This window comes from Nesoenas mayeri (assembly GCF_963082525.1).
Source record: "Nesoenas mayeri genome assembly, chromosome: 9".
Taxonomy (NCBI): Eukaryota; Metazoa; Chordata; class Aves; order Columbiformes; family Columbidae; genus Nesoenas; species Nesoenas mayeri.
In genome coordinates, this window is record NC_137557.1 from 6,899,120 (window position 1) to 6,925,037 (window position 25,918).

Below are 25,918 nucleotides of genomic sequence, written 5' to 3' on the forward strand. Positions count from 1 at the left end.
GCATTACCCTGCCAAGCACTACTTGCTGCTTGGAAAGCTTACAAAATGTGCTCAGCCATAAACAAGTGAACTTTAACTCCACTATGGGAAAGGATGGGGAAGAGGAAAGAGGGAAGAGGGAAGAAGAGGGCCCTGCTGTGGACTGACAGCACAGTCACAGACTGGTCTGCTATAATGTTCCAGCAGTTTATGGTAAGTATGAAGCCAGCAAAGTTATCTGTTCTTTTTGGAGTCAGTGATAACAGAGTGATGGGGGAAAGGTGGAAAACACATCTCCAGTTTTCTAAAGAGGTCAAAGAGTTTCAGCCTGAAGGAGCACATATTCTGGGTGGCTCTATCCATAAACATGATGTAATAGACACACATGGGTTTAGCAGCTTAGTGATGCTTACATCCAAGAAGAGATTAGGAGAGCTGAAAGTCAGCTACCCAATTCAAATAGTTGGAATTTGGCATAGTAATCTGACCTATATTAAGTTTCCATTCACTTGAGTACTACTTGGAGGAGATTCCTAACCACTGTTCTTGTATCCTGTGCTTCCAGTTTGTAAAACACGTTAGTTTAAAAAGAATTTGAGTTACCTCAGAGGAGGAGAATGATGAGAGACTTCCTCTGTCTGGATCTGATAATTCACTACCCAGTGGAGGGGAATTTGCTTATAAGGGTGAAATAGGCAACTCAGTAAAACACTAAGGAATTCACCATCTTTTTGTCCTCGGAGCCTTGGTGGGTGACAGAAAAGCACATCCAAGCGCTGTGCAGCCCTGTAAACCAAGTGATTGTTCTAGGAGAGATTCTGTCTGCACATCCTGTTCTGGCCATTGCTTTCCAGAGCAATACCCTGCAGCTCTGTCCTGCTCCCCGGACTTGTCTTTATCAACCCAGCTGTATTTTCCAATTTGATTGACAGGTAGCATCTAGCATCTCCCATGTCTGCTGGCATGGCAGAGTACATGCGGTCATTGCACTGCACACCACTAAGCAAGGGCTCAGCACCATGAACTCTCTTGCTCTGAGAACTGGAGAACCCCACTGCAACACTGAACAACAGGAAATACTAAATCAGGATCTCCTCTTGAAAAATACCGCAAGAAACCACCCATGGGACTCTTCTACTCTTGCTCTTTTGGCCCTGAATACAACTTTGTCAGCAAATTAACCATCTCTAACAGGAAATGCTGCCTTTGTCCGTCCTGTCACCTCTGAAACATCTGCTTGTGCCCTCAGCGTTCACACGTAGGCGTCATCACCCCCCTGGTCTGTATCCATGACAGGTCCCTGCGTAGGAAGAGCCCTTTCCACAGGCACTCTCCTCCTTCATAGTTTTAACTCAGCTTTGGATTTACACAGAAGATACACCTGCATGGAAAATAATCTGATTTCTGCAGAAATGCAGAGTGCTAGAATAACTTGAAGAATGTGGGCTGCTCTTGTAAACAGTTTATCTCACAATAGCATCAGTCTTAACAGTCACACGGCAGGACACGAGCAGCAAGAAATGTAAAATCTACGCTTTGGGAAAAGTGAACACAAGCTAAACAGAGGGTGGCAGAGTGACAGGGGTGGAGGTGGAAAGAGAGAGAGAAAACAGCGCCAGAAGGGTCTAACCCAGGAGGGAGGGCTGAAAGCAGGGTTTTTCTCAAGATAGATCTGAAAAAAAAATGAGAGGGGAGATGAAAACAGCCTCCAAATGTATAAAAGACTGATATAGGAAAAGGAAGAGTGAGTAATACTCCTCTATATTTATTAGGGCATATCTACTGGCTTCATTTCTGGCATGCAGAAGTGTTTATCTAGGTATCATGAAAAAAACACCAACTCCAATGATAGGCAATCTCGAGGTCCTTTGGGAAGCTGAGATTGTGCTCAGGAGGATTTTAAAATCACATAATCACAGCAGGTGGTTGGACTAAGTAAGTTTTTTAAGTGGCTCCCAACCCCACATTTTCACAGATCTATGCCTTTGTGGAATTAATTTCAATTTCTAAAAGATCTTGAGTGATTTTAGTTCAGCAATTTTCCCAGGACATATGATTTGCCCTACTGCTTAATGAATCCCTGTTATTGCTATTGCTATTGCCTTTAGTATTGGAAACAGGCATCTTATTTGTGCTCTGAACTTGCCCAGTTCCAGCTCCCAGCAGACCCAGTTGCAGGACTGTCAGATTGACCACAAAGCCTTCTCCTGGTATTTTGATTTTCCTGCACTGCCCTGTGATCCCTTCACCCCATCAACCTCCCCATCCTGCAGCTTCACACCACTGTAGGGGCTATGACACCTTCCTACCCCTACACAAATATGCATTCACGTTAACACGGCACATAAATCTATATGTGAATCATCTGCATGAAAGGACAACTTAAATAGCATCACCTATCTAGTGACAACATCCCCTTTTTAATTGTTTTTTCAATACATTTTAGACTTCTGAAGGAGTTGATTGAGTCACCAATAAATATATAAATACATTACAATGAGGGGCAGCAAGAAGGAGGACGTGACAATATCAGACCAAAAGCAAAGCGACAGGTCTTCACACAGAGCGCCAATACACTTTGAAGGAGCAATGGATGCAAAACCTTTAAGAAACTTCAAACGCAACCAGACAAATTCATACAGGAAAAACCTGGTGGAGGCTCTCCCAGGCACAGACACCAACCTCAGATCTAGGCTGCCCCACAGCCACCAGTTCTAAAAGCTGGGTGAGCATTTGAGGTGAGTGTCACAACATTTTCACTGTTCTGTCCCTCTTGAATGCCCAGTGCTGGACATCCTTAGGGATCTTAATTCTAACTGGATACAGCTGCTCTTGTCTTAGTTGCCTAAAAACAAAAAACAAAAACAAACCTCCCCCTCCCACCACACCATTAATCATCTGTTTTCTAGTGCACAAAATGTTACTAAGAGTAACAACAGCAAAAACAAAAAGCCTGGGACAAATAGGTTTTCTCACTAGAAATTCAACTGTGGTTTCTGTACTGCATGTCAATAGTCTATTACTGGAAGGAGCTTCAAAGGAGCAGAATCACACGGAAGAGTTTATGACACATCTGGTATGGGGCTCAAGTTTATCTGGGAGGGATCTTAATTGAAACAGAAGATTCCTAATTAAGATCGGAATCCCTAACAACCTTCCCAGCACTCAAACAGGAAATTCCAGGTGGGAAACTGCTTCTCTTCCAACTCTGCATCTGCCTGAAACCAGAATTAAAGGGAGCCTTGTGTTGGTCTGGCAGTGTGTCACCTCTCATTTCATGCTGCTCCTTGGCACCCTATTGAACTCAATGGTACAGACCCAGCAAAGCGGAAGATGAAAATGTTGCTTGACTGATGTCACAGGTATCTTTGAAAACCCAGGAGCAGAAAATCAATCTGTAGTGCAAGATCAGTGCGCCAGGCACAGGTGGCCACTCGTGCACCACTGCCTTCATCAGCCTTTTCCTCGGCTGGTACCTCCAGCTTCAGCCTAATTTACTGCGCTCCCCCAGAGCAACCATAGAGCCTCTGATTGTTTCCTCATGCTGGAACATCTCAGCTGAAGCATCTATCGCATGAGAAGCATCAACAAGTCACTTGATGAAATTCAGATTAGCACTTCACACCTCTTAGGATAAATATAACCAAAGGAAACTGGGATTCATCCCAAAACACACTAGACAATTCACATTAATCAGGGAATGATATACCTGTCTCATTTCCAATCCTTCACCCTCCTCTTCTCCAGCAAGATAAATGGCAATGAAAACAAACCAACACCCTCTACATTTTTCTTCTGCAAGGATCCAATATCTATGAGACTAGTCTGCCTTGGCTGTGAGCTAGAAAATAAACCAGAGCTCTGCTGCTCTTCCTTAAGGGCCAAGATGAAGAGGCTGTATACAACCAAGAATGAAAAAGCCCATGACTCTCTACATTTTCCAGGCTCTGTTCCAGGCTGGTTGCTTATAACTGAAGTTATGAAACAAGTGTAGCCACTCTCTTCCCAGAAACAATCTCCTTTGGACAACTACCACAATATAGGGATCTTCTAGCATCTTCCCCATCTGCCTTTCTGAACCAGCATCACAGTAACTTTCCAGCCCAGCAAGGTTTCCCAGCTCCAGGTGCTGCATCAGCCGGCATCACAGCCCAAAACCTCACAGCCGAAAGTGTCCTGACTCCCCGAGGCTGAAGCCAGAAGGCAATCAGATCTCCAGGAGGCCAATGTCAACATTTGCCTCTGGAAATTCAGTGTGAAGTTCATGACAGCTGTCAGTACTTGGAGGTTCCGAAAACTTACTTCCTCTCCTATGGGATGAGATGCCGAACTGCAGGCTTTTGGTTTCGTAACGTTGTGACCAATTGGCTTTCAGTGAGAGTTTGGTCCATTCTGTGACTTTCCAGACAAAGCCACATTGGTACTTCTGCTGTGACCTATTGTTGCTTCTGTTGACACAGTTCCAGTACAGCAATCCCCATATCCCAGTGAGAGGCTAAGAGTTGGGAGCAGTTCCCAGATTCCTTTCACTTTAGGGCTTCAGGTAGTGAGGTCTTGAAGCCATAGTATCAACCATGCTTCCTGCACAGAAAAGACATGAAAATCTGGGTCCTTCTTCTGCTCTTTCCCTGAAGGATTTATCAATTCCCTTCATTCTGTTTTTAGCTGAAACCATGATGACCAACTGGAAGGTCTGCAAGGGTGGAAAAACCTGGGAAGTCTGAGATGCAATCTACATCATCTCTGGGCTGCATCTGCTTGACTAAGCAAGCTATAAGGGTGTAATACCAGCATCTGTGGTAACCGAGAACTGCCTCCTCCTCCTCCACTTGCAAAAATGTGCAGCTGTGGCATAGCCAGATTCTTAGCAAGCAGTGTATTCAGAGGTGAAAGGGAGGTGAAATAAAAATTCTTTCCTTATCTAGCAGATTAGTGCAAAACTTTCTCAGTAGGGATTGTGAAATATCAGCTGTCTCAAGGAAGCAGCTCTAGCATCACAGCTTTTATGGTGAAACGGTTTCATTGCCCTGTCTACTGCGTGTCATACTTGAATCAGCCAGAAAGGGACCTGGTGGCAATGCTGGCATCCACTGAAAGATGTGGCAAACCTCTGTCTTGGGAATATTAAGGAAAGAGCAAGAGTTGTTTACCCCTTACACCCCGTTAGGTCTAACCAGAAGCACAGGGTGGAAACAAGTGGCTGTGCTGATGAACCAGAGAGCATCTGGCATGGAAAGGAGACACTGAAGAAACACAAAATGAATTTCAGGCAGCAGTTCACACCTGCTGCACCACAACAAGTTTAGATCAAACGTTCCCAGCTTGCTAATGAAGAGATAACTCTTATCTGCCTGCCAACACACACTGTTCAGTCTGATCCCCACAGTGAGGTGAAGCTCCTTCCTTCTGCAGTTATCTGCAATGAAAACATGTAGAGCAAAACCTCCCACATGCACATGAGTTCAAACAGCTGTGCCTACAGGACTGAAATCAATTTAAAAATGAAAAAAAAGGGATGGACTTGAAGTCATTGGGGAGACTCTTGCTGTCCAGAGCAGGGCACAAAGCAGCCCTGCCAGCCCATTTGCCATTGCTACCCTGCTGTCACACACTGCTTTTTGGGTTTTTTTGTTTGTTTGTTGTTTTTTATATGATTTGGGATTTTTACATTTTTTATGGAAGGCAATTTACTGGGGCCTTTTAGTCTTCTAAACTGAATAATTCTAACAAGTGGTGGCGTGATCTGTGGCAAAGCACATGATCAAACTTCTAGCCTCTTCATATATTTTCATTTTATTGTGGTGGTGGGTGCCTGATGCCCGACAGATTCTGCCCACGGACACAAACCAAAACCAGGCAATTCTCTTTCCTCCTTTCACCTTGCCAAACTTGTCCGCTCTCCACAACTTAGCTGCCACGTCATTGCAGTCACTGCAGGCTCTTTGAGATGAAAGTCCATCAGCTCCATGAGTCTGTACGCCTGTTACTGGCTCTGAGCATCCTGTCCACTAGCGCAGAGCAGAAACACACATTGGCTCTGTGCAGATTATACAGAACAAAAATCATTACCTGGGGGGAAATAAAAGGAGCCATCACCACTGTGAAACGGGAAAGCTGTTAGGTAAGCTTTGTGTGCTTATTTGCTCAGCTAAAGTAAGCTTCTTGCCTTGGACCCCCTGCAGCACAGACAGAAGCAACAGCTTTTCTTTCTCAGTACCGAGAAGTCTTCTCATCTCTTTTCATACTTCATATCGGATCCAAGCAAATAACATCAATCATTTCTGTTTGATTGCTACTGTGCTACTTAAGCAATAAATAGTGTAACTAATGAACCTCAGGGGGAGAAAATAGAGGCCTTACTAAACATAAAGCACCAGCTAAGCACTATGAACTTTTCTTAAATTCTCCATAAATGAAGAGCAGCTGCCTGGCACCGATTCCCCCAGCAGCAATAACTGCAGAGAAGCAGAGAAGCTCTGGATGCTTCTGAAAATAGGCATGACCTTGTGCCAAAGAAAAGAATCCCTTAATTTTATAGGTGTCTGAATTTAAAAATAAATAAATAAATAAATAAAATTGGAGCATCTAGGGAGACACATATAAGGCATTGCCTGGTGTCCAAAAAGGTCTTTTCCTTTGCCTCTCTCCAGGCATCATTAAGTGGAACTTGACCACATTTAAATTGAGAATTGAGGGGGTTCAATTTTAAAACCTTTTCACTTGATGATTGGTTTGCCATTGATTTTTGTTGTTTGTGGCCAGGGCAGTAAAAAAAAAAAAAAAACGGAAAAAAGGGGAGATTTTAGGCTCTCTACATAGCAGTGGCATATGCTGTCACTGTCTCCTGGTGTGAAAGTACCTGGGATGAAAAGCTGGGAAAAAAAATACATTTTTTGTCCCTTGGTAACTCTTCTGGTCTATGTTATCAGTAGCAGGAGGAGTCGGGTTAGAAACAACCTCGATGGGGCTCAGTGGTGAACATGGGAAGGGGATACTCGTGCCAAGAAGGACAAGTGCCATTCTGAGGAGGACTGAAGTCTTTCAGTTGGGAAACTTCCACCCAGGAGAAGGACTAATGGAGAAATCTCATGACTGCCCATGCCACAATGCCCTGCTAACCCAGTGGTGAATCACTGAAGAAACACATGAGCCTCTGGAACAACTTCCAGAGAGAAAGGGGGGAAAACTCCCACCAGAGCATGACACAAAGCTCTGGAGTTATTTAAAGCATGGAAAATACCAAGGACAGCCCATGAAACAGCAGCTGTTTGGGACTGGTCTTTTATAAGCTACTCTAAAGAAAGCACTGAATATCGTATTGATGTTGAAAATTACACAGGTTGTCTTCCATATTTAGTGCATAGATGCCCAGACTTAGCCAGGGGACCAGACACATTCATATTCCATTTTTAGCACAACTGCCACCCAAATCCATATGTGATTTTGGCCTTCTACCCTATATTTAAACTACAATAAGCTGTTCTCTGCATTCAAGGAAAAAGGAAAAAAAAAACGAATCCAGACCTTTGTGGGGAAGGTTTCAGTGAAAAGGCTGGCTGCTTTTCTGTGGTTACTGAGGTAATGAAACTTCAACAGGGGCTTATACAATGTCAGAGTGGAAGAAATTCTAAGCATCTACTAGGCAGGTTTTAAGTTACTCAAAAGCCTTACTGATAGGATTTCAGAGCCAGCTACTCTATTCGGACACTAATGTGCAAGCGAACACGTCTTTCAAAACCACATGTGGCCAGACTATTCATACTCCCTGTCTTGTTCCCAGCCATTCATAAGTAGGAGTGTGAAGCAGCAGGGCAAATCAAATAAATGACTTCATTCCTCTGGGGATATGAGCAAATGAGAACAAAGAAGCAAACATTTACAAATTCAGGATGCCATAGTTTTGCCAAGTTTTCTTCCAGTGGGGAACTCCGAAGGATTCAAGGGATACAACTGCTATTTTCTTGCCTAAAGCTCCGCACCCATGAGTGCATATGTACAAGCAAGCTCTGAGACCTCCCAAATCTGCAAGACTCCCTGCACAGCTCTGCAGAAGACATCACAGAGCAGTTTAATATACTCACACTCATGTAATTGGATACAAAGACATATGTCTCTGATAAAGCAGAGTTTGGGGTACTGCATCACATACCAGGTAAATGTATCCTTTTTGCTAAAGCAAAGGTCAAAAACTCCTGGAAATCCTCATTTTGTAGTAGAAAGAGTGTTTATGAACAGGCTAAAATGCTACCAGTTGCTAATCTGGGAGCCCATGAAAAGACCGATCAGTTCTGTTGCAAATTTTCTTCTGTAACAACACATGTAACTGTAGTTCAGAAAAGAAATGCATCTATGCTTGCTGCTGAAGATCAATGCCCTATAAAAGAAAGGTTATATTATAAATATGAAATCTTCTAGTGAGATGTAGACAAAAACAACAAAAAAAAGGAATACCTGACATACACTACCTGAGAGCAGCCCTAGTTAAACCTCTCCAGCTACCTGGCCTAGATGATCTGTCCCTCCCAGGGAAGGACCAAAATCCCCCATGTGACAGCACTGGCTTTGCCAGATACCTAGTGCTCAGGTTTTATGGATGTGGAAGCAAAGCTACACAGCCTTCACAACTGTGATGCAGACAAGACATCTGACAAGTGAAAAGACACAAACAACAGCCGTTTGCTTTGTGTAGTGTTGAGACCCTGCGAGATATCCCCATCAGCGCCTTCCTTCCCAGCCGCAGCAGAGCTTCCCTGGCTGCTGCAGCATCAGCACAAACTCCTGCTCCCGTTTTCTGCACAAAGAAGTTCAAGTCCAACCTTCTTGCAAGTTCCTCCTTCAAAACAAACTGAACCCATCACGACTCATTCTACTCAAAACTTCCTACAGGTGAGTGCCCCCCAACATGATGGCATCCCCATGACCTCCTCCTCCAGTTTGGCACAGGAGTCTGCCAAGCATATCTGTGCTGTGACTCAGTTTCCCCTCGTATTCCCCTGCAGATTCTGTTCCCTGTCCCACTTTTCTCTTACATTTCTCTTTTGACACACTAGTGGGGGGAAGACAAACTGAAACATGCTCCAAAGCTGAAATTACAGTTCACTCCATGGTTTTGAAATTAAGTGGAAAATCAACTTTCCAAAAAATCCTCAGTGGATGCTGAAATAACTATTTTTCCATCATTTTTTTTTTTTAGAAGCAAAGCCATATGAAAATCAGATAAAGTCTTGCTGCAAAGGGAGGGTCACTCTCAGCAACTCTCAACACACAGCACAGCTGCAGACAGGATGAGCTGCCAGCCCCGCTCAGCCCCATGGCTGGTTGGGCCACAGCAAAGGAAGATGGGTCTGACCGCTTGCACCGGCTCCTGCTGATTGTAGGGGTTTTGCTGTTGAGGTTCAGCAGGAAGAGATACAAAGGTGAGCAGCGGAGACTCCCAGGGGTATTTGTGGTATGATGTTTGGATGGGTTATATGGTATAGTGTAGTGATGTGACAGTGACAGGACTGGGTTCAGGACACTAAGGACCCTCACTTCACTTTTCATCCTCAGCCAGATGCATCCTGCTCTGTAAAATTTAAGATGTTGTCCCTGGACAAGGCAGTTGGTTTTCCACATTCAGTCCAGGTCGCAACCAGAAAGTGTCTGTAACTCAGGAACCACTCCAAAAAAACTCCTTGGGTCACATTACCTACAGTGATCCCATCAAGATTTAAAGCCCCAAACCAAGGAGAACCATTATTCTGCAGCCTGGTAACAATTTAGGGCTCCCACTCATCCGAAATATTCAACTTCTCTCAGATGCCAGAATCGGCATCAAGTTTTGAGGGCCCTTTAAACAGCAGCAGCTGAGGGAAAAACATCTGGAATAAAATGTACTGAAAGTCCAAAAGTCAGCAAGATCTCTGCAAAGGTAGTAAGGAATACCTAACCACAAATGTTTGCTGTACGGACCCCTGTGCCACAGGCATTGCCCTGCCCCCTGCGAAGGAGCTTTAACAAAGGGTCACGTCTGAATCCGACCTGTCCTGGACTTTCAGGGCTGTCGTGTGTCTCCTCTTTCACACATAGGGCAGTTGTGACTGTTCATACTGCTATATGACCAGTTTCCACTGAGAGGACAGTTAGCTCATGCTCTGCTAATAAGCCAGGCAGCACTAGTGACTCTGAGCAAACTGCTTCCATAATTGGACTTTTCTCTTGAAGTACAGGACATCTTTAATTAATTTGCTACTGTTTATGCATGCTATTCCTGCTGGAGCTTACTTGCAGTGCAGAGACATGCAGCGCATCTGACACTCTCCAAACATGTCATGTCAGTTATGTCTCATAATGCTGAGTGCCTGGTGTACAATTACTGCACATCAAAATCATTCCACAGATGGGCAAATTAGGGTATGAAGTGCTGGGTGTCATTCTGCCCCTAAAGTGACAAAATATGGGCTGGAATGGATCAAACCCCGCTATTTCTATCCTGCCTCACCAACTATTGCTGCTGGCCACAGCAAAACTTGTCTGGGTCACACACTCCCAAATAAAACACAGTTGGGACCATTGGGCAGTTGCAATGTATAAGCATGAGGTCTGCCAGATCACACTTGAGTACTCTGCAGAATTAAAACCCAGCATGCTGGATTCAAAACACACGGTTCAAGCCACAGTGCAGTTGTTGTGCTTTTAATAAATTACCAGGCTTCAATCTGAGCCATTAGGACTGATGTAAGTCCACAGCAAGTACAGGTACCAACCCAGATAGCCTATGCAGAAGGAAAAAGAGTTAAGTTACACTCCTTTCCATTTATAGTAACCACTTCCAGCTCAGTGCTTTCAGATTAAAGGACAGATACATATGCCACTACACAGTATAAACCTGCAAGATTCATTGCTAATATCATGAGATTTCAAACCCAGACACCTGTGAAGACACCCCGCTAAATCCCTAATCAACTTACTGTGCAATTTGTCAGAGTAGTTGTCCTCAGGATGGAGCAAGAACAAAGTGTGCAACTCAGGAGGCCCCAAACCCTGTTCTTTTCAGCAGCATTTCATACATACCTGTGCCTGAAATTCCCTAGTGCTGACATCCTTCTGTTGTCAGCAATTGCTCTGTTGGCACTGAGCAGCATCCTGGCTCTGGAACAAGAGATAGCTGGGCACTGCTTAATAACTGCTCATGCTAACTAAAGGCAGATCTGGCTATCCCAGCTCATGACTGCTAAAGCACTAAGTGTATATAAGAACAGAGGGCAAAGCTTGCTGGCACACGAAAAGTATAGCACAGCCTAAAGCTACTATAGTTTTGCAATGGAAGAATCTATAAGGATAACCTCCAAAAGGCCTGATGGCATATAGGAAGCACTATGAAAAGAGAGCTACTCCCTTCCTTGTCTTTCTCCAAACACTATCTTTCCTACCTCAGGCCCCAAGAGCAAACAGAGCAAAATTAAATATGGTTGAGAACTGAGGTCTCTGTGCTTAGCTTTCTTCCCTCAATAGTAGAGGATAATCTCCAAACTCGGCATTAAGATGGACAGTGGAGTGGTTCACATAATGCACTACTGACCTAGCTGTACCAGGGTACCTAGAAGGACTGGTAGCTACACCACCACACTGCTTCACCTGGCACAGTAATCCTGATCACTTCCCAAAGATGCTGTTTTCTAGGTTGAGTACATTCTTACCCCTTTAAAATAATGCCTTACTCATGGGACCAAGTGTTCCTGGCTCTTACACCCAAGCAGCCTGTCCTGCCTCAGGTGTGCCACACAAGTAGGTTTTGCTGTTCGTCCTACCAGCTCCATGCTTATCTGCACACCTGAGAAGAGCCTATGATGCACACTCAGAGCTTGCAAGAGCGTAACTGTCAATCCTATGTAGCAGGACTTTGCTATTCAGCACACGCTGGCTGCAAGACCAAAGCAACCCCAAAGGACCTGGAGCCCTTTCTGAGCACGGCTCCACCGCCTGACTCTGCTGATAATTCCACCTGGGAGCTGAGCTGTAACATGCACTGCATAAAATAACAGCAAAAGAACAGGAATGTAAGCAATAAGCTTGAAGTATGCAAACCTTTCCTATCTAATGCTTCTCAAAAGCATAACAAAGGACAGTATGGATTCTACACTGTGTTTTGCAAGATAACTCAGTGCACTGATTACTGGCAGGCCAGTGACAGCTTGAAGCGCTCTAACCTTCAAACAAAAAGTTCAGGCAAATGATTGTTCAGGTCCCTCTACCTGCTTTGGTTTGATTCAAAAAACACTATAGGCTAAAAATGGTTTATTTAGGAGTCTATAGTCTAGATAGATTTCAAAGCAAGGATCCAAAAATAGATCTGGAAAACATGCTGATTAAAATAACAGTGATTTGGAGTTAAAAACACCACTGTGGGAAGCCTTGTGCTACAGTGCAGAAGTCATTTTCCAGGGACTGTTTTGTTGAACATCTAAAACCCAAACAGTAATCAGGCTGGAATGAGTCCCCCAAGATGAGGAAATCTCTTTTGTTAATCTCAGACCTGAGCTTGGGAACATTCAGTGAATCATAGAATAGTTCAACACCCAGAGCTTCAGCTGTCACACTGGAGAGTCCAGCTGCCAAAACTGAAACGCTCCTGCACATCGCAGGCAGCTGGGAGCTACAAGCCTCATCTTCTACAAATCTCTGCCTTATAGAGATTTGTATCTCAGGTATCTCTCACACACACTGCAGCCTTCCCATCACTCAGGCTTGAACTACCCGCTCAGGCACTGGGCAACAACCAGGCACTGACATTGTATGTTGTGCCTTAGTTACACCCAAGGCTACTGGAATGAGACCCTAATTCAGCATTAAAGCACTGATATCCATAGAATCTGTCCCTTTATGCAGTGGTGAGTCAGGTCTAGGGATGCTCAGGTCACAGAGAGAAAGATTCAGACAGGTTAGGTGGCAGAGGGCAAACCTGAGCAGTAGGAAGGACGGCTGGGAAGTCACAACACACAGAAGCAGTGAGAGAGCGTAAGGAATGTGCTGCTGGAAGCCAGGGGTGCAACACCTTGAGCTCCTCCATGCAGGGGAAAGTGCTGTGTGAAGCCTGAGCAGAGTCAGGCTTCAGCTGTAACCCAGCTGAAGGCTACAGGCCAGGTATGCACTTTACTCAGGGAAGGAGCTCTGCAGCAAACAGGGTTGGAATAACTGCCCAGTATATGCACATGTGGCTAAAACATGGCACTGTTGGTCTGCCACAGCAGCCAGGTAGAGGGAACTGCAGGATGCATGGGCAGCTCAGGCACAGACAAATCAGAGAGGCAAAGCTGCGTGAGCACTGCTGGAGCTGCCTGCCTGATGTAAAGAGGGATAAGAGCCTGAGGATGTCCTTTGTGTCCTTACAACACACAGAACATGCTCGCAGAGAGCTACCAGAAGCGTGCGGCACAGCCTGGGCTGTACAGAAGGGACACACAGCTGACAGCTGTTGAGTGGACAAACTCTGCTTTCCAAAGCGGTGCACTGCTGTTTTATTTGCTATTTGCTTGCCTTATAAAAGGATCTAGTCTGAAATCAAGTTTTATTAGCCGTACGCTAGTGAGCCAAGGCAGCTGGCTGGAGAAAGAGACGAACTCATATGGGCAGTCACAGCCAGTGAGTCCACAAGTGACCCTGGTGCACCAGCTCTGAGGATGCAGCAGAGCCACCAGCATCTGGACACTAGGATGCAACACTTAAATTAAAGGAAACAGTGTGATACTGTCAACCAAGGGATGAGGGGAACTGTCAGCTGCCAAAAGACATTAGTACTTAAAGCAAAGGGAACAGAAGCGAGCAAAAGGAAGAGCAATTCAACTCTTGCCATACTGTTCACTTGAGAAGGCTGTGCTTGCTCTCAGGTGGCCTAGTTCACACCTACACCAGTGATCCTGGCACTGGGGGCTGCATTTTGGCCTATTCATCCCCCAGCAAAGCCCATGCAAGGGCTTAACCCCTCCTGCACCACACCAACCATCCTCACAGCTGCACAGAGCTGTGTGAGCAGGTCCCCTCTGCCTGGCCTGGGGTGGGAGTGCTGGAACAGCCCCTGCGAGGCTGCAGACCAGCTTGCCAGTAGCCCACAACAGGGATTTGCAGTCAGTGCAGCACCCCAAAGTGCCTATGCACAGCGTGCTGACTGCACCACGTAACTCACAGCACAAGATGCACCAGCATCACTCGCTCAGGCTGCACAAAGCCCTGCCCCAGCCTTCTGCTCTCACAGGGGATCAGCAGAACTCAGAAACACCACCAAGCAATAAAAGCCTTTCCCAAAAGCAATGCGAGTGCCATCTAAACAAATGGCCTTCCCTCTCCCACCTCCAGAGATCAGTACATCTCTCAACTCTTTTTTAAGAGCCTGCAAACACTTTCCCAGGATCATCACTGCCCACATGTGAGAAAATTTGTGCCTGTCCTCAGCCCCTGAAACACAGAGACTGGCAATCCTGGAAGATAAGATGCTTTGCAACACACCTGAAAAGGACATGGGTGAGGTGAACTCTCTGAAAATAACATTTTTTAGCTAATTCTAGCTTCCTTAAAATAGAATAAGATTTAACAGAGTCCGTAAAAAAAATCCCTTGCCACCTACCTACACATCTCCAAGAGTCCTTTTTCCATTTTTATCCCCAGAAAGACTCTCAAGAACAAAATTAAATGTTTTGTTCAATTAAGCATCTCAGGAATACCAGTGCATTAAAATAAAAATCCACTTATTACATGGCTCTATAAGTAAGAAAAACGGGGATAAGACACACCGTATTTTCATCACTAAGGTATTTTGCTCGATCGCAGATCCTTTGGATGAGGCTGGCAGCCCTGGACAGGGAAGTGTTTTCCAGTAGCAGTGCAGTGCAATGTACCACAAGTCAGTGCTCTTCCTTTCAGACTATTTCAATGATACTTTGCAGGTTCTCATCTGCTTCCAAAGAGACAGAGTAACTCAGGACACGGATGCCCCAGAATATATATAAGCCTTAGAACAAGCCGTACCTTGGCAAAAACCACTTTAAAAACAGAGATTTCTAAGCAAGGGAACCAACAGACTCTGCTTCAGTCCCTGGGCAGTCACAGCAACACCTTCAGCAAATATTTTGAAGGATATTTTCCAAGCTCTTTGTACCACACTGATCTTTTCTGGGAAGGGATACGGCTGGCTCCATCTTCAAAAGAAGTTGCACCCACAGACCTGGGCTATGAACTTCAGCACATCTCCACATCACGCCCCCTCTGAGTCCAGCCCTGATCTCAAAAAGCTGTGGGTTTAGGCAGTGCCCTCCCTACCTGCGATACTCTCATGTAGGATTTGCCTACCCTTCGTTTTTGCAGCAAAGCTGCAGGCAAGAGAACCTCTGGATTCAAGTGCTCCTGCCTCTAACCTTGACAGAACACAGCACAGTCTCAGGCTGCTCTTTCTGCAGGGACACAATGTGAGATCAACCCCACCACTACAGCTGGCTTGGAAAAAATGTGATGGAAGCAGCATGTTCGTGCCTAACCATTTTTGCAATTTTTTCTGATTTTTTTTTTTGCTTTAAATTCCATTGCAAAAATCTCTGTGTGCTAGGAAGGAGAGGAGCATGTACAAAACCCAGGATGGCTTTGCACCAAAGAGGAGCAGAGGATGTGGCAACATGTCTCCATGCAAAGGAAGGAGCGGTGCTGCTTGTCAAGGAGGCAAGCAAAGGTTTGGCTCTGCCACGGCAGAAACCCATCAGCCTCGTGCAGGTCAGCAAGCAGTCACGTTAGCATCAATTGCCATTTAGTGCAGCCACAGCTATTCCTGATGGTCATGGCATGTCCTACCCCACTTACACCAGCTCTGTGCTGCGGTGCCTGCACTCACAACACTACAAATAGCTCGGACATGCGTGTGCCAAAGAGCAGCTGTACACAGCGTGGTATTGTTATGAACAAACACGGGGATGGCAGAGAAGCAGAGGCCCTTGCATTGCTCCCTGGAGCCAACAGTATCCCCAAAATGTGCTTCTGATCTGCTACCAAATATTAACGCCATACCCTAAGTATGCAATTTGCTATAGTGGAAACAAGACTTTTTTAAAGACACAAACATGAGTTTGGCTTTGGACCTGTATCTCAGGTTTTGAGTACTGAATACTTCTCCCATGGGAACCCCTGTAATTCAGCATGTTCAGGGGAACCATTCACTGCATAAATCTGATGTTAGTGCCTTGGCATGAAACTCTGTGGACAGAGGTACATTGTGGTGATGTGTCTTGCTCCTTCAGGTGTTCTCTGCCACATCCCAAATGTTCCCCCAACCCTTAATAAAACCTTTAGTGCTACAAAGACAAAAATTTATCCTGCCCATGGCTGCCCCACATTTAAAGCCTCAGAGCTGCCTTGTACCCCGGGTACTAATGTCATTCTTCCAAGCAAACTCTGCCTGACCTGAGAAGCAGCATCAGGGCAGGGAGTGGAGGGTGGTGGCAGCTGCCACCAGACACCTCTCAATGGCCAGCCCCTCACCTCCACATTGCCAAGGGACACATTCCTTCGTGCAACACCATGGTCAGCATTCTGTCCTACACCCTATCTGCTTCCCTTCTCAGTATGAGCATAGACTTGGCCTTTCATCCAATCCTGAAAGAATGTGTTTTTCTCCTCTTATTTTTTTTGTTTAAGTGGACAAGAAACTACAAGCCAGTATTTGGCCTTCACAACCAATGGGCTGCAGCCAAACTCTGCCATATGTTCCAGCTAATACATGTGGGCTTTGCCTCCCATCCAAGAAAGGAAAAAAAAGGACATTTATGAGTGAGGATTCAGCAGAAGCATGTGGGAAGGAAGGGGTGGAGAGGGGATGCTATTTTTGTTGCTATAATTATTTGGTGGCCAAATCCCTGACCCTTGACGTCAGCTCTGGAGGGTCTGTTTAACTGACCAGTTGTCATGGAAAGGAGGAGGACTGGTTGGGAGGCATGGGCTGATGAGGAACAGCTCTTTGCTGCCTGAACCCACACACAGGCAGACCCCCTGCCTTCTTTAGTCATCACCAGCTCACAGCCAAGAAATAAAAATGTCAATACCTTATGGCCGATATATTGGCTGGAAACAAAAGCATCCAGGGAACTTTGCACTCTCCTCTCTGCCATTGGTTACTATTAAAAACCACAGACCAAATCCTGATCTGAGTTTCCCCAGTGTAAAGGCAGAGAAACTCCACAGCCCTCAGCTGGGTCACTCTGGGTTCATATCGATATATCCAAACTCAACCCGGCTTCGGTCCAGGCGACACACATGGAAATATACCATGTGCAGAGTGCAGGGGTCCCTACTCCTTGGGAACAAACCCAATCATGATGACTAATTCATACCCCCTCCAAAGGAAAAACTAAGCTAAATAACCCCCAAATCCCTTGTTCCATATGTCAAGCACTGCCTTGAGCCCAGTGTCCTGCTAGCAAGGCTCCTGCAATCCTCAGGAGGTTGGCAGCAAACGGCTCAGTTACTGACACGATGATTTCTCATTACTGCCCACGCCATCTACGATGAAATCACCAGTTGTATGAGGAAATAGGAATAATCCTTGGCGAAACCTCAGGCACAGCTAGTGAGTACTGGGCATGAGTTTGCTTAGCAGGGCTAAATTGCATTGCTCATTCACATGCTGCAGTTCATTATCAGCTGCCATTAGTTCTTCTTGTGGCCAAGGACAACAAAAGGACTCAGCACAAGCCAGAGCAGAGCTCACTAGGACGTATGGATGAGAATTAACAGGCAGCACAAAAAGCCATTTAACAAATCCCAGCACATTGACAGGGCAGTTCAGCAGCACAGCCCTGCCAAGGAGCAGCCAGCGGAGGAAGCTGTTGTGAGACAAATGATGAGCAAGATACAAAAAAAACCCACAGGAAACTAAGGAAATAAAAGAACAGGGAAGGGGCAGGTTTCCAGGTTCCAGCACAGCAGCAGGAGTCTGTTCTCCAAAGCCAACGGGATCTCCTGGGCTATTGGCATCCAGTTTTTCCCCAAGTTGGGATGTTAACCCAGCTCATTCATTGGGATGCCTTTAGATCAAGATTTCAAAAGATCCAGTGAAGCTATGTAAGTCTCTATCACCCAAGTCACAGCACCACAGATTGCCAAGAAATAAGGAAGAATCCAAGCTTACATTTTTTTTCTCCAAAAGACAGAAATTTTGCAGGTTGGGACCTGCTGCCAGTATATTTTAAAGCCTTGGCATGACTGCATAGCTATGAGGTGAGAAAGAGGAACTTGGCAAGACAAAAAAGTAGCCCTGGCCACCAAATGGCTGATTAATAGCTTGCATGAAATGAGCTTAGTGGGTTTAAGATCAATTTGTGCTAATTGGTGGTGTCCTGATTCACAGCAGTGCCAAGCAGAGCAGTGCTAATTTACTGTCAGTTGAAATTATGTGGAAATTTGCAAACACCATATTTTTACTTTTGGATTTGCTCTGTTTAAAAAGAAAAAAAAATGCAGAAAGTCACTACAAACTTCTAGTCTAACTTTTAGTGCAGCGCAGCACTGAATCAAGTCCAAAATGTCAAGATTGTCTCCTGTGAAGACAGCAAGGGAGCCCAGTGTAATTCTTGGTACATTGGTTTCATCTGCTAGCTCACCTTCACCGCAAAATGCGTGCATTTACTCTTGTGAGTATTGAACCTCTGGGTCACCACTTTCCCTCTCTGATAATAATTTCAACTCAAAATGAAGCATTTCAGAAACATTTCATTTGTAATGGTCATCAAGAACAGGCACAGGGACAGTTGGGTCAGTGTCTTGGGTTTAGGGAAGGATATTTATTTCTGCTTTAAACCTGCAACATTGACCCAGACATCGAGATCAAAAGTTTTCCATCTCATAAAATGAGTTTATTTTGGCTACATAATTTTAACTTTCTGAGCACTAACATTTACCCTCTGGTGAGGACTAGGAATGCTCTCTCAGAAAATCTAAACAAAGAGATGTTCCAAGAGATTAGTTCTGGGATCTATTTATTTATCCACTATTTGAGTAATATCAGTTCTCAAGATTAAAGATAAATAAATGGTGCTAATAGTAATAATCCAAATAATAATGATTATCTGTCAGTTCTATTATAGGTCTTTGTCTGGGATGTGTTACATAAATCCTACAACAACACCACCAACCAACCAGACAGACATCACAGGACAGGTGGTGGCTGTGGTGAGAAACAGCCTCAGTAGGCTGCTCCTGCAAAGACTTTCAAGCAGCAAGGTTTTGCACCTTATTCTGTGTCACTACCCATAAGATGCCATAAGCGAAATCACCACCTTTCCCTCAAAGGCTGTGGTTTGCTTCAGGACAGACACTATTATCTGCTTAAGTCTATGCAGCATTGTGGCATGAAGGAAAACAAAACAAAATGTTCATGGAAAATATCAGCCCTTGTGTGAAATAAACCACATTCCCAAAGCAACTACATTGGTGTGAATCCAGAGTTACTCCACAATCCCTAGGTAGGTAATCCAGATGTTTGTCAAGGAGGCAAAAGACTCTGGCCCAGTGCAATAGCACAGAGATGGGCAGCAGCGAATAGTTACTTGAGGTGGAAAGAATTCTGTGGAGACGTCTTAACAATCATCCTGAGGCTTGCTACAGGTGCTCAGAGACAGACACCTAAGCATGGCTGGGGGGGAAGGGTCACATAAGCACTGGCAGAAGACAAAGATCAATCTGGAGAGGTTAGAAGCCTGTTTTTTTACATGCACACATCTCCTCCCTTGAGTTTCAAAGGCAGAACTGGATTATAGCAATAATCTGTGCCACAAAGGTGTCTGAAGTTTGGGCTCCAACTCTCTTTACTTTTTTTCCTCCTCCAGTCTTTCATCAAGTCATTATTGCTTCTATATTGCATTTCAGAAACCTTGCTGGCATGAATGAGCAGGAGAGCATGATGTGACCCAAGGACACGCTCCCAGCGGTGCCTCCAGCACTGTCCCATCAGCTGCAGCTCAAAGACACAGCAGAGAAGATAACTGTGCAAAATCAAAGTTCTCCGCAGACAAGAGCACCACAATGATTAAGTTGCTTGTATAAAGTTTTGTGACCAGAAAAAATATTTTTTAAAAAGAAACAACTTTAAAGAATAAACAAACATCCTCTCCGACAACACAAAAAACCTAAACATTGTTGATTTACACTTGCAACACACCAAATCCTGATGATAACGGAACTGAAGCACAACTCAGACATGGCAAGAAGGAACTCAGGACAAAGACAGAATAAGCAAGACCAAGTTGGAGTCTTTCCACCTTTTCTTCTACTTACAATCTCACATGACTAAAAGAGGAGCAATGTCCTGTGCACTGGAGACTTGCTGTATTTCTTATTTTAAATGCAAGCACAGACCAAAAGGCCTTTCCTTGTCTAGATCCAAGGATGATGGTTACAGACAACATAAGTACGATTCTTGCTGTGCTTCACCAACATGCAACAGGCCATGCAGGCAAGTTGGAAGATGAGACTATTGCAAGTCAGTATTCACAAAATGTCAGCAAGTGCTCAGGAGCAGCACATCAATATACAGAGGAAAAGAAAACTGGCTATAGCAATCACCCAGCAAACAGGCCTGGGAATGCTGTGACTGGGAAAAGATGGAACATGGAAAGAGACCTTGAGGGTTGGGTTAGCAGGGTAGAAGAGAGGCAAGACCTGGTTTTGTAATTGATACAGTGATCAACTTTTCCGGGTTGCTTGTTATTTTTGGACCTGACTGACTTGCAGAAATCAGCACCAGGACTGGAAGTGATGCTCTGTCACAGGGTCCATGGCAGACCATCCAGAGCAAGCTCCAACACAGCAACCAAGTCAGCATCTTGTAGCCAGCAAATGTTCACACAGTGTACATCATTTCCTCCCACTCCACTCACTCTCAGAGTTAGAAAATCCCCAAAAAGAAGGGGTTAGAAACATCACAGCCTGCAGGCTGGGTTTTAACAGAAACAAGATGACTAAGGCAGCACAGTGAGGAGGATGTGATGAATAAAATATTTAAGAGGGCAAAGAGATCCACACCCATACCCACCTGCCAGACCTGGAGGCTATTTCATTGACAAAGACCAAGCAGCCAGCACACAGCAGAGAGCCATCAGCATAAGGCAAATTGCTCTTCTGGCCATTGGACATGGCACCAGAAACCCAATGAAGAACCTTTTCTCTGTGGGCTGGAGAGCCCATTACTTGCACTTCAGGAGTTAAATCCCATGTTCTCAGCATCTCCTCTGTTTCCACATCTTCTTAAAACCCTCCCACTCTAACTGCCTCAGCTAGCTCTACCCAGTACATTTCTAAATTACCTGAAAACATCAATTATCCTAGGAAAAGGAGGAGTCTTCCTACTTACAATACATACTTGGAAGCTGCAAGGAAGACTCGCAAGTACATTTGGACTTAGGCTGCTTAGTCAAAGCAATTTGTCTACAGTCTCTGTAGGGACTACAATAAAGCTCAGAGGGCTGATTCAGAACCCGAAGTCCATAGAAACCTTCAGCTGAATCCACAAGCTGTCCCAGTCCTGCAGTGCACCACCAGCTCCCTTCACATCATGCTAGAGACACCAAAAACCACTCAGATCACATCTGTGAAACAGAACAGTGGTCTTCAGAAGACCACTGTTTTTATTTCAGAGAAGTACAGAAAAAAAATTAAATTAGGAAATAATTTAGGGAACTGATAAGATAACGTGGATTAAGAGGCTGATGGGACATGTTCTTATAAAGTGATACTATCAGCATTTAACCTAATCACATCCTTACTTTCCTGCCCTTTTACAGCACTTGGTGCAGAAGCATCTTGAGCATCTGCTCAGAAGCAGGAGCAACACAGCCCAGGGCAGCTGCTATTATGGTCCAGTAGGCAGTAAATTCCCAAACCTCCAATTCTATCACCAGTTTTGCACCAATTCACTGCAGAGACTAATTTACATCAGCACAACTGGGCTGGGCTCTGCTGGTGCTTGCTCTGAAGTGAGAACCAGAGGCAGCAGCAGACCCCAGCCTGCTCCGCTGCCCCCAAAGCAGCAGAGACACACACATGGTGCTCGCCAGCGTTTTGCCTGTGCATCTGTCCAGCAGGACTAAAAGCCTTTGCTTTTCATACCCCACAGGAGTGTTGCAAGGATTAGCTCATGTTTATTCAGCACCATTTTTCAAAGCACTACAGGAGAACCAAACCCTTCGATTTTTTTTATCCATTCCTTGCTGTGTCAGTCCCTCCCGAAGGGATGTGTTTCTCCCCTCCTGAGAAACAAACAAGCACGAGGTCAGCAGGAGTGGTACACGGGAAGCACATTCCAGGCTGCTCCTCCTCTCTCAAACCACAAATGCCACCAACCCCTGTGTCTGTCGAGCCCGGATAGCATCCCGCGCCAAGTGCCCAGCATCCAGGCCTCCCCACGCAGCCCAGGATGGGGCTGGACAGGATATGCCACAGGACGTTTAATCGCATCTAATTTCCTTTTTGGTTACAAGGAGCAAAACGGGGGGGGGTCAAACAGCCACCCCTGGAGCCGTATAGCCTGTCTACAGCAAAGTAGGGGGTCTCTGCACAAACCCCACTTCGCAGCTCCACTTCTCAGACAGAAAGTGAAGCAGATGCTGCAGCCAAGGTGTCCGCAGAGGGTACGTGTGCCGATGCATCTCAGCCCTCGGGGAACATGCCAAAGCCTTGGCACTCAGCCTTGGCACGACGGGATGCTTCACATCTGAGCCTGTGTAAGTGCTAGACATTAGACCTCGTGTTTTGTGCAAGCGCAGGCAAATCCCACATGGGGCATTTTCTTCTGCACATAAACTTGTTGAGCCAGATCAAAAGAGCAGTCCTGGGAACAGAGCCCTCACTCGGGCAGCAGCAAGGTGAGGACGACAGACAAACTGCTACGGGATCCTCTGCAGGACAATGCTGATCAGAGTGCTGCTTACAAAACCAAAGAGCATCAGAAAGGGTTAAAGAAAAAGGTATTAAAACCATAAATAGCTCTATTCAGAGTACCTTCCCTTGGCTACAGTGCCCAAAAGCCAGGCATCCATGCAGACAGCAAGAACATCTGCTACTCCATCAGAAAGCAGGAAAATCAAAGTGTTAGCATGAATTTAAAATCTCCAGACATTGCAAAAGCAAATTAAGATGAGTCATACGTAACAAAAATGACTGTTTTCACCACATTGCTTTGATAAGTTTACAATGCATTTTTAAATAAGGAAAATAAAAACCTCAGACCCAGCAGAAGTGGAAATGGGAGAATATACCATGTTCTCAAAGCATCTGGATTTTTGTAAATCGATTCTACTGAAATGAGAGACAAAAATCTCATTCCCTAATTCCAAGGAATGTTTTCTGATGGGCTTGATGTGCGCAAACCTTTGGGACTCTGTGAAAAGCTTTGTATTCAGCAGAAAAAATCACTTATTTTTTTAGCATGACAAACTTAGTGTCACTTCCCACAGATCCTGGCATTACATAGAGCATCTTTCAGGGTAAGGATCACATGAAAATTCTGCCACCTTCACTGGAATCGCATATTAGCCAAATTATAGTCCCAGTTAAGTCCCGGGATTTCTTTCAGGAACTCTATGCAGCATATCGACAGCAGAGTTTAAGCAGAGTTCTAGTCTCTGACTTGTTAAATGACATTAAAGCAATGACAGAAAAGGAACTACAGAAAAAGTAACATAGATACATCCAAAGGTTTTAAAATCCTGGAACTGATGATTTGTCTCCTTGTTCTGTAGCTGTATAGGCACTGCACCACAGGCAATAGTGCTGCCTAGGACAGATGTTCGCTTCTGCAACTAGAAAAGAATTTCAGCAGAATCACCCTTCCTTTGCTCCACTGTGCAGGTCTTTACCTATTAAGTTGCCTATAGCAACTAAAAGGTTATGGAAGTGCTCAAATAAAGCAGAAATCCAGAGGGAAATTTTCCAGAAATGTTTTAAACATTCAGCTTGGCATGAAATAAAATTCCCACAGTTTCTGTCCTTACAAGTCATGAACAGTGAGACTTACAAGTACTTGGCTTGACAGAGCACAAGCCTTGAAATAAAAGAAAAATACTCTAAGTATCCTGGTGTGGGGCTCTTTTTTATTTTTATTTTTTTTTCTCTCGTCGTCTTTTTGGTGAGGAAGTTCAAAGAATAACACCATTTTCCTCAGGGAAGGTAATGGTTATGAGGCAGAAGTTACTGGGATAAGAGGACAATACTCAAGATGCCAGTTGCTGCTAAATACTGGCTGTACAGAGCCATGCACAGTATTTCATAGGACAACATCAGATCCTATTAACAGAGGTTTTATATGCCCCAGCTTCATGCACACTCCAGGCTCCTGGAACAGAGCATCAGTTCAGCTTGCCTTAAAGGGAAACACCTCTGGCAGAGGGCATCAGGATGTTACTGGGGGTGAGAGCATCTGGGAGCTTTTCTCTGCAAACTCTACACTGAAGATAGATCGTTTTCAGAATTATACTACATTACACTAAAAGACAAACAAAAACATCCCTCCCTTAAATCAAAAACAGGAAAAGCACAGATAAGCCAAGGCTGGACAGAGTCCAAGCTGTCATCCAGGATGCTCTGTGTCGGGAACAGGCCATAACCACAGACACAACAATCAGTGAGAGGGGCGCGGGCACCATACCTGGTTTGTTTTGGGAGGGTGGACGAGAGGATAACCTATAGTGGAGGGTAGGAGGGATGGGGCGGGGGACAGTCCTGCCCTGGGGTGCGGTTGGTGCCTACCTGGATGTATGCGCGCTGCAGGTAGCTGTAGGGTACCCTGCGCTGGAAGTCGGCGCGCACCTCCTCGGCGGCGCGGTGGCGGGACGCGGCTCCCAAGCGCGGTTCCTCGCAGCTTCGCAGGCAGCTGGCGCGTTGCAGCACCGAGCCGAAGAAGGGCAGGTCGCCACCAGGGCCCGGTCCCGGCGCCTCCAACCGCACCTGCCCGCGGCAGCGCCGCCGGCACCGCAACCGCGCGTCCCGCAGCTCCCGTCGGCTGCACAGCGCCCGCTCCAGGCACCGCGCCGCGCCCGCGAAGTCGCCGCTGTAGTAAGCTTCCACGCCGCTGGCGTACAGCTCGTCGAAGGGCTCCAGCGGGCCGCCTTCCCCCGAGCACCCACCGTCCGCCCGGCACGCCGCCGGCAGCAGCAGCGGCGGCAGCAGCAGCAGAGCCCCCCAAAGCCGGCTCCCGGATGCCATGCCCGCCGCACCGGCGGTCCGTGCGATGGAGTCCGGTGGTCCGAGCAAAGGGGAGTAAGGGTGCGGTGCAATGGGGTAGCGGTGCACCGTATAGAGGGGCTCGGTGCGATAGGGTCCGGAGGCGGGCTGCAATAGGGGCGGGGCGGCAGGGTCCGAGGGTCCGCGCAGTGGAGTCCGCCGCGGTGAGGTCCGGGGAGCCGTGCAATGGGAGCCGAGCCCTGTGCAATGGATCGCGGTGTAGTAGGATCCGGGGGTTCGTGCAGTGGATCGCGGTGCAGCGGGGGCCGTGCGAGGGGCTCCGCTGCGACTCTGCCCTCGGCGGTGGCGGGTCCGCTGCTCCCTGTGCCGCCCGCCCGCGCCGCCGGCACCTCTTAAAGGGCCCCGCACCGCCGGCCCGCCCCGGCCCCCCCGTAGCGAGGTGGTTTGGGGGTGGGGAGAGCGCAAGCACCGGCCGGGCGCCGCTCGGAGCATCCCCGCTCCGCGGCTCGTCTGTGGCTGCAGGGATTTTTTTAAATGACGACGTGAAATTTAAATTGCCCCGAGGTAATGTAACCGGCAGCAGCAGCAGCCTTTCCTCCTTCTTTTCCCTTCCGTGCTCCACACCTCTTCCTGCTTCCCCACATCCCTGTGGCTGCCGGCGTTTGCAGGACACTTTTTTTGCCCCTCTGCGAGGCTATTGTTTGGAGCCCGTTTTCGCTGGGTTCTCCATCCCGAACCCCTCTTGCCCCGA

At 46.2% G+C, this 25,918-nt stretch overlaps 1 protein-coding gene across 1 annotated transcript in view; it reads right to left on the minus strand.

Moving 5' to 3' along the window:
* P3H2 (prolyl 3-hydroxylase 2) overlaps positions 1 to 25,188 on the minus strand; it is a gene marked incomplete at both ends in the record, with an annotated part of 66,698 nt that extends 41,510 nt beyond the window's left edge. The window contains one exon of the mRNA XM_080350091.1: positions 24,733 to 25,188. Coding sequence (XP_080206217.1) covers positions 24,733 to 25,188 — 456 coding nt within the window. The remainder of the gene's footprint in view (positions 1 to 24,732) is intronic.
* Between the last annotated feature and the right edge of the window lie 730 nt (positions 25,189 to 25,918).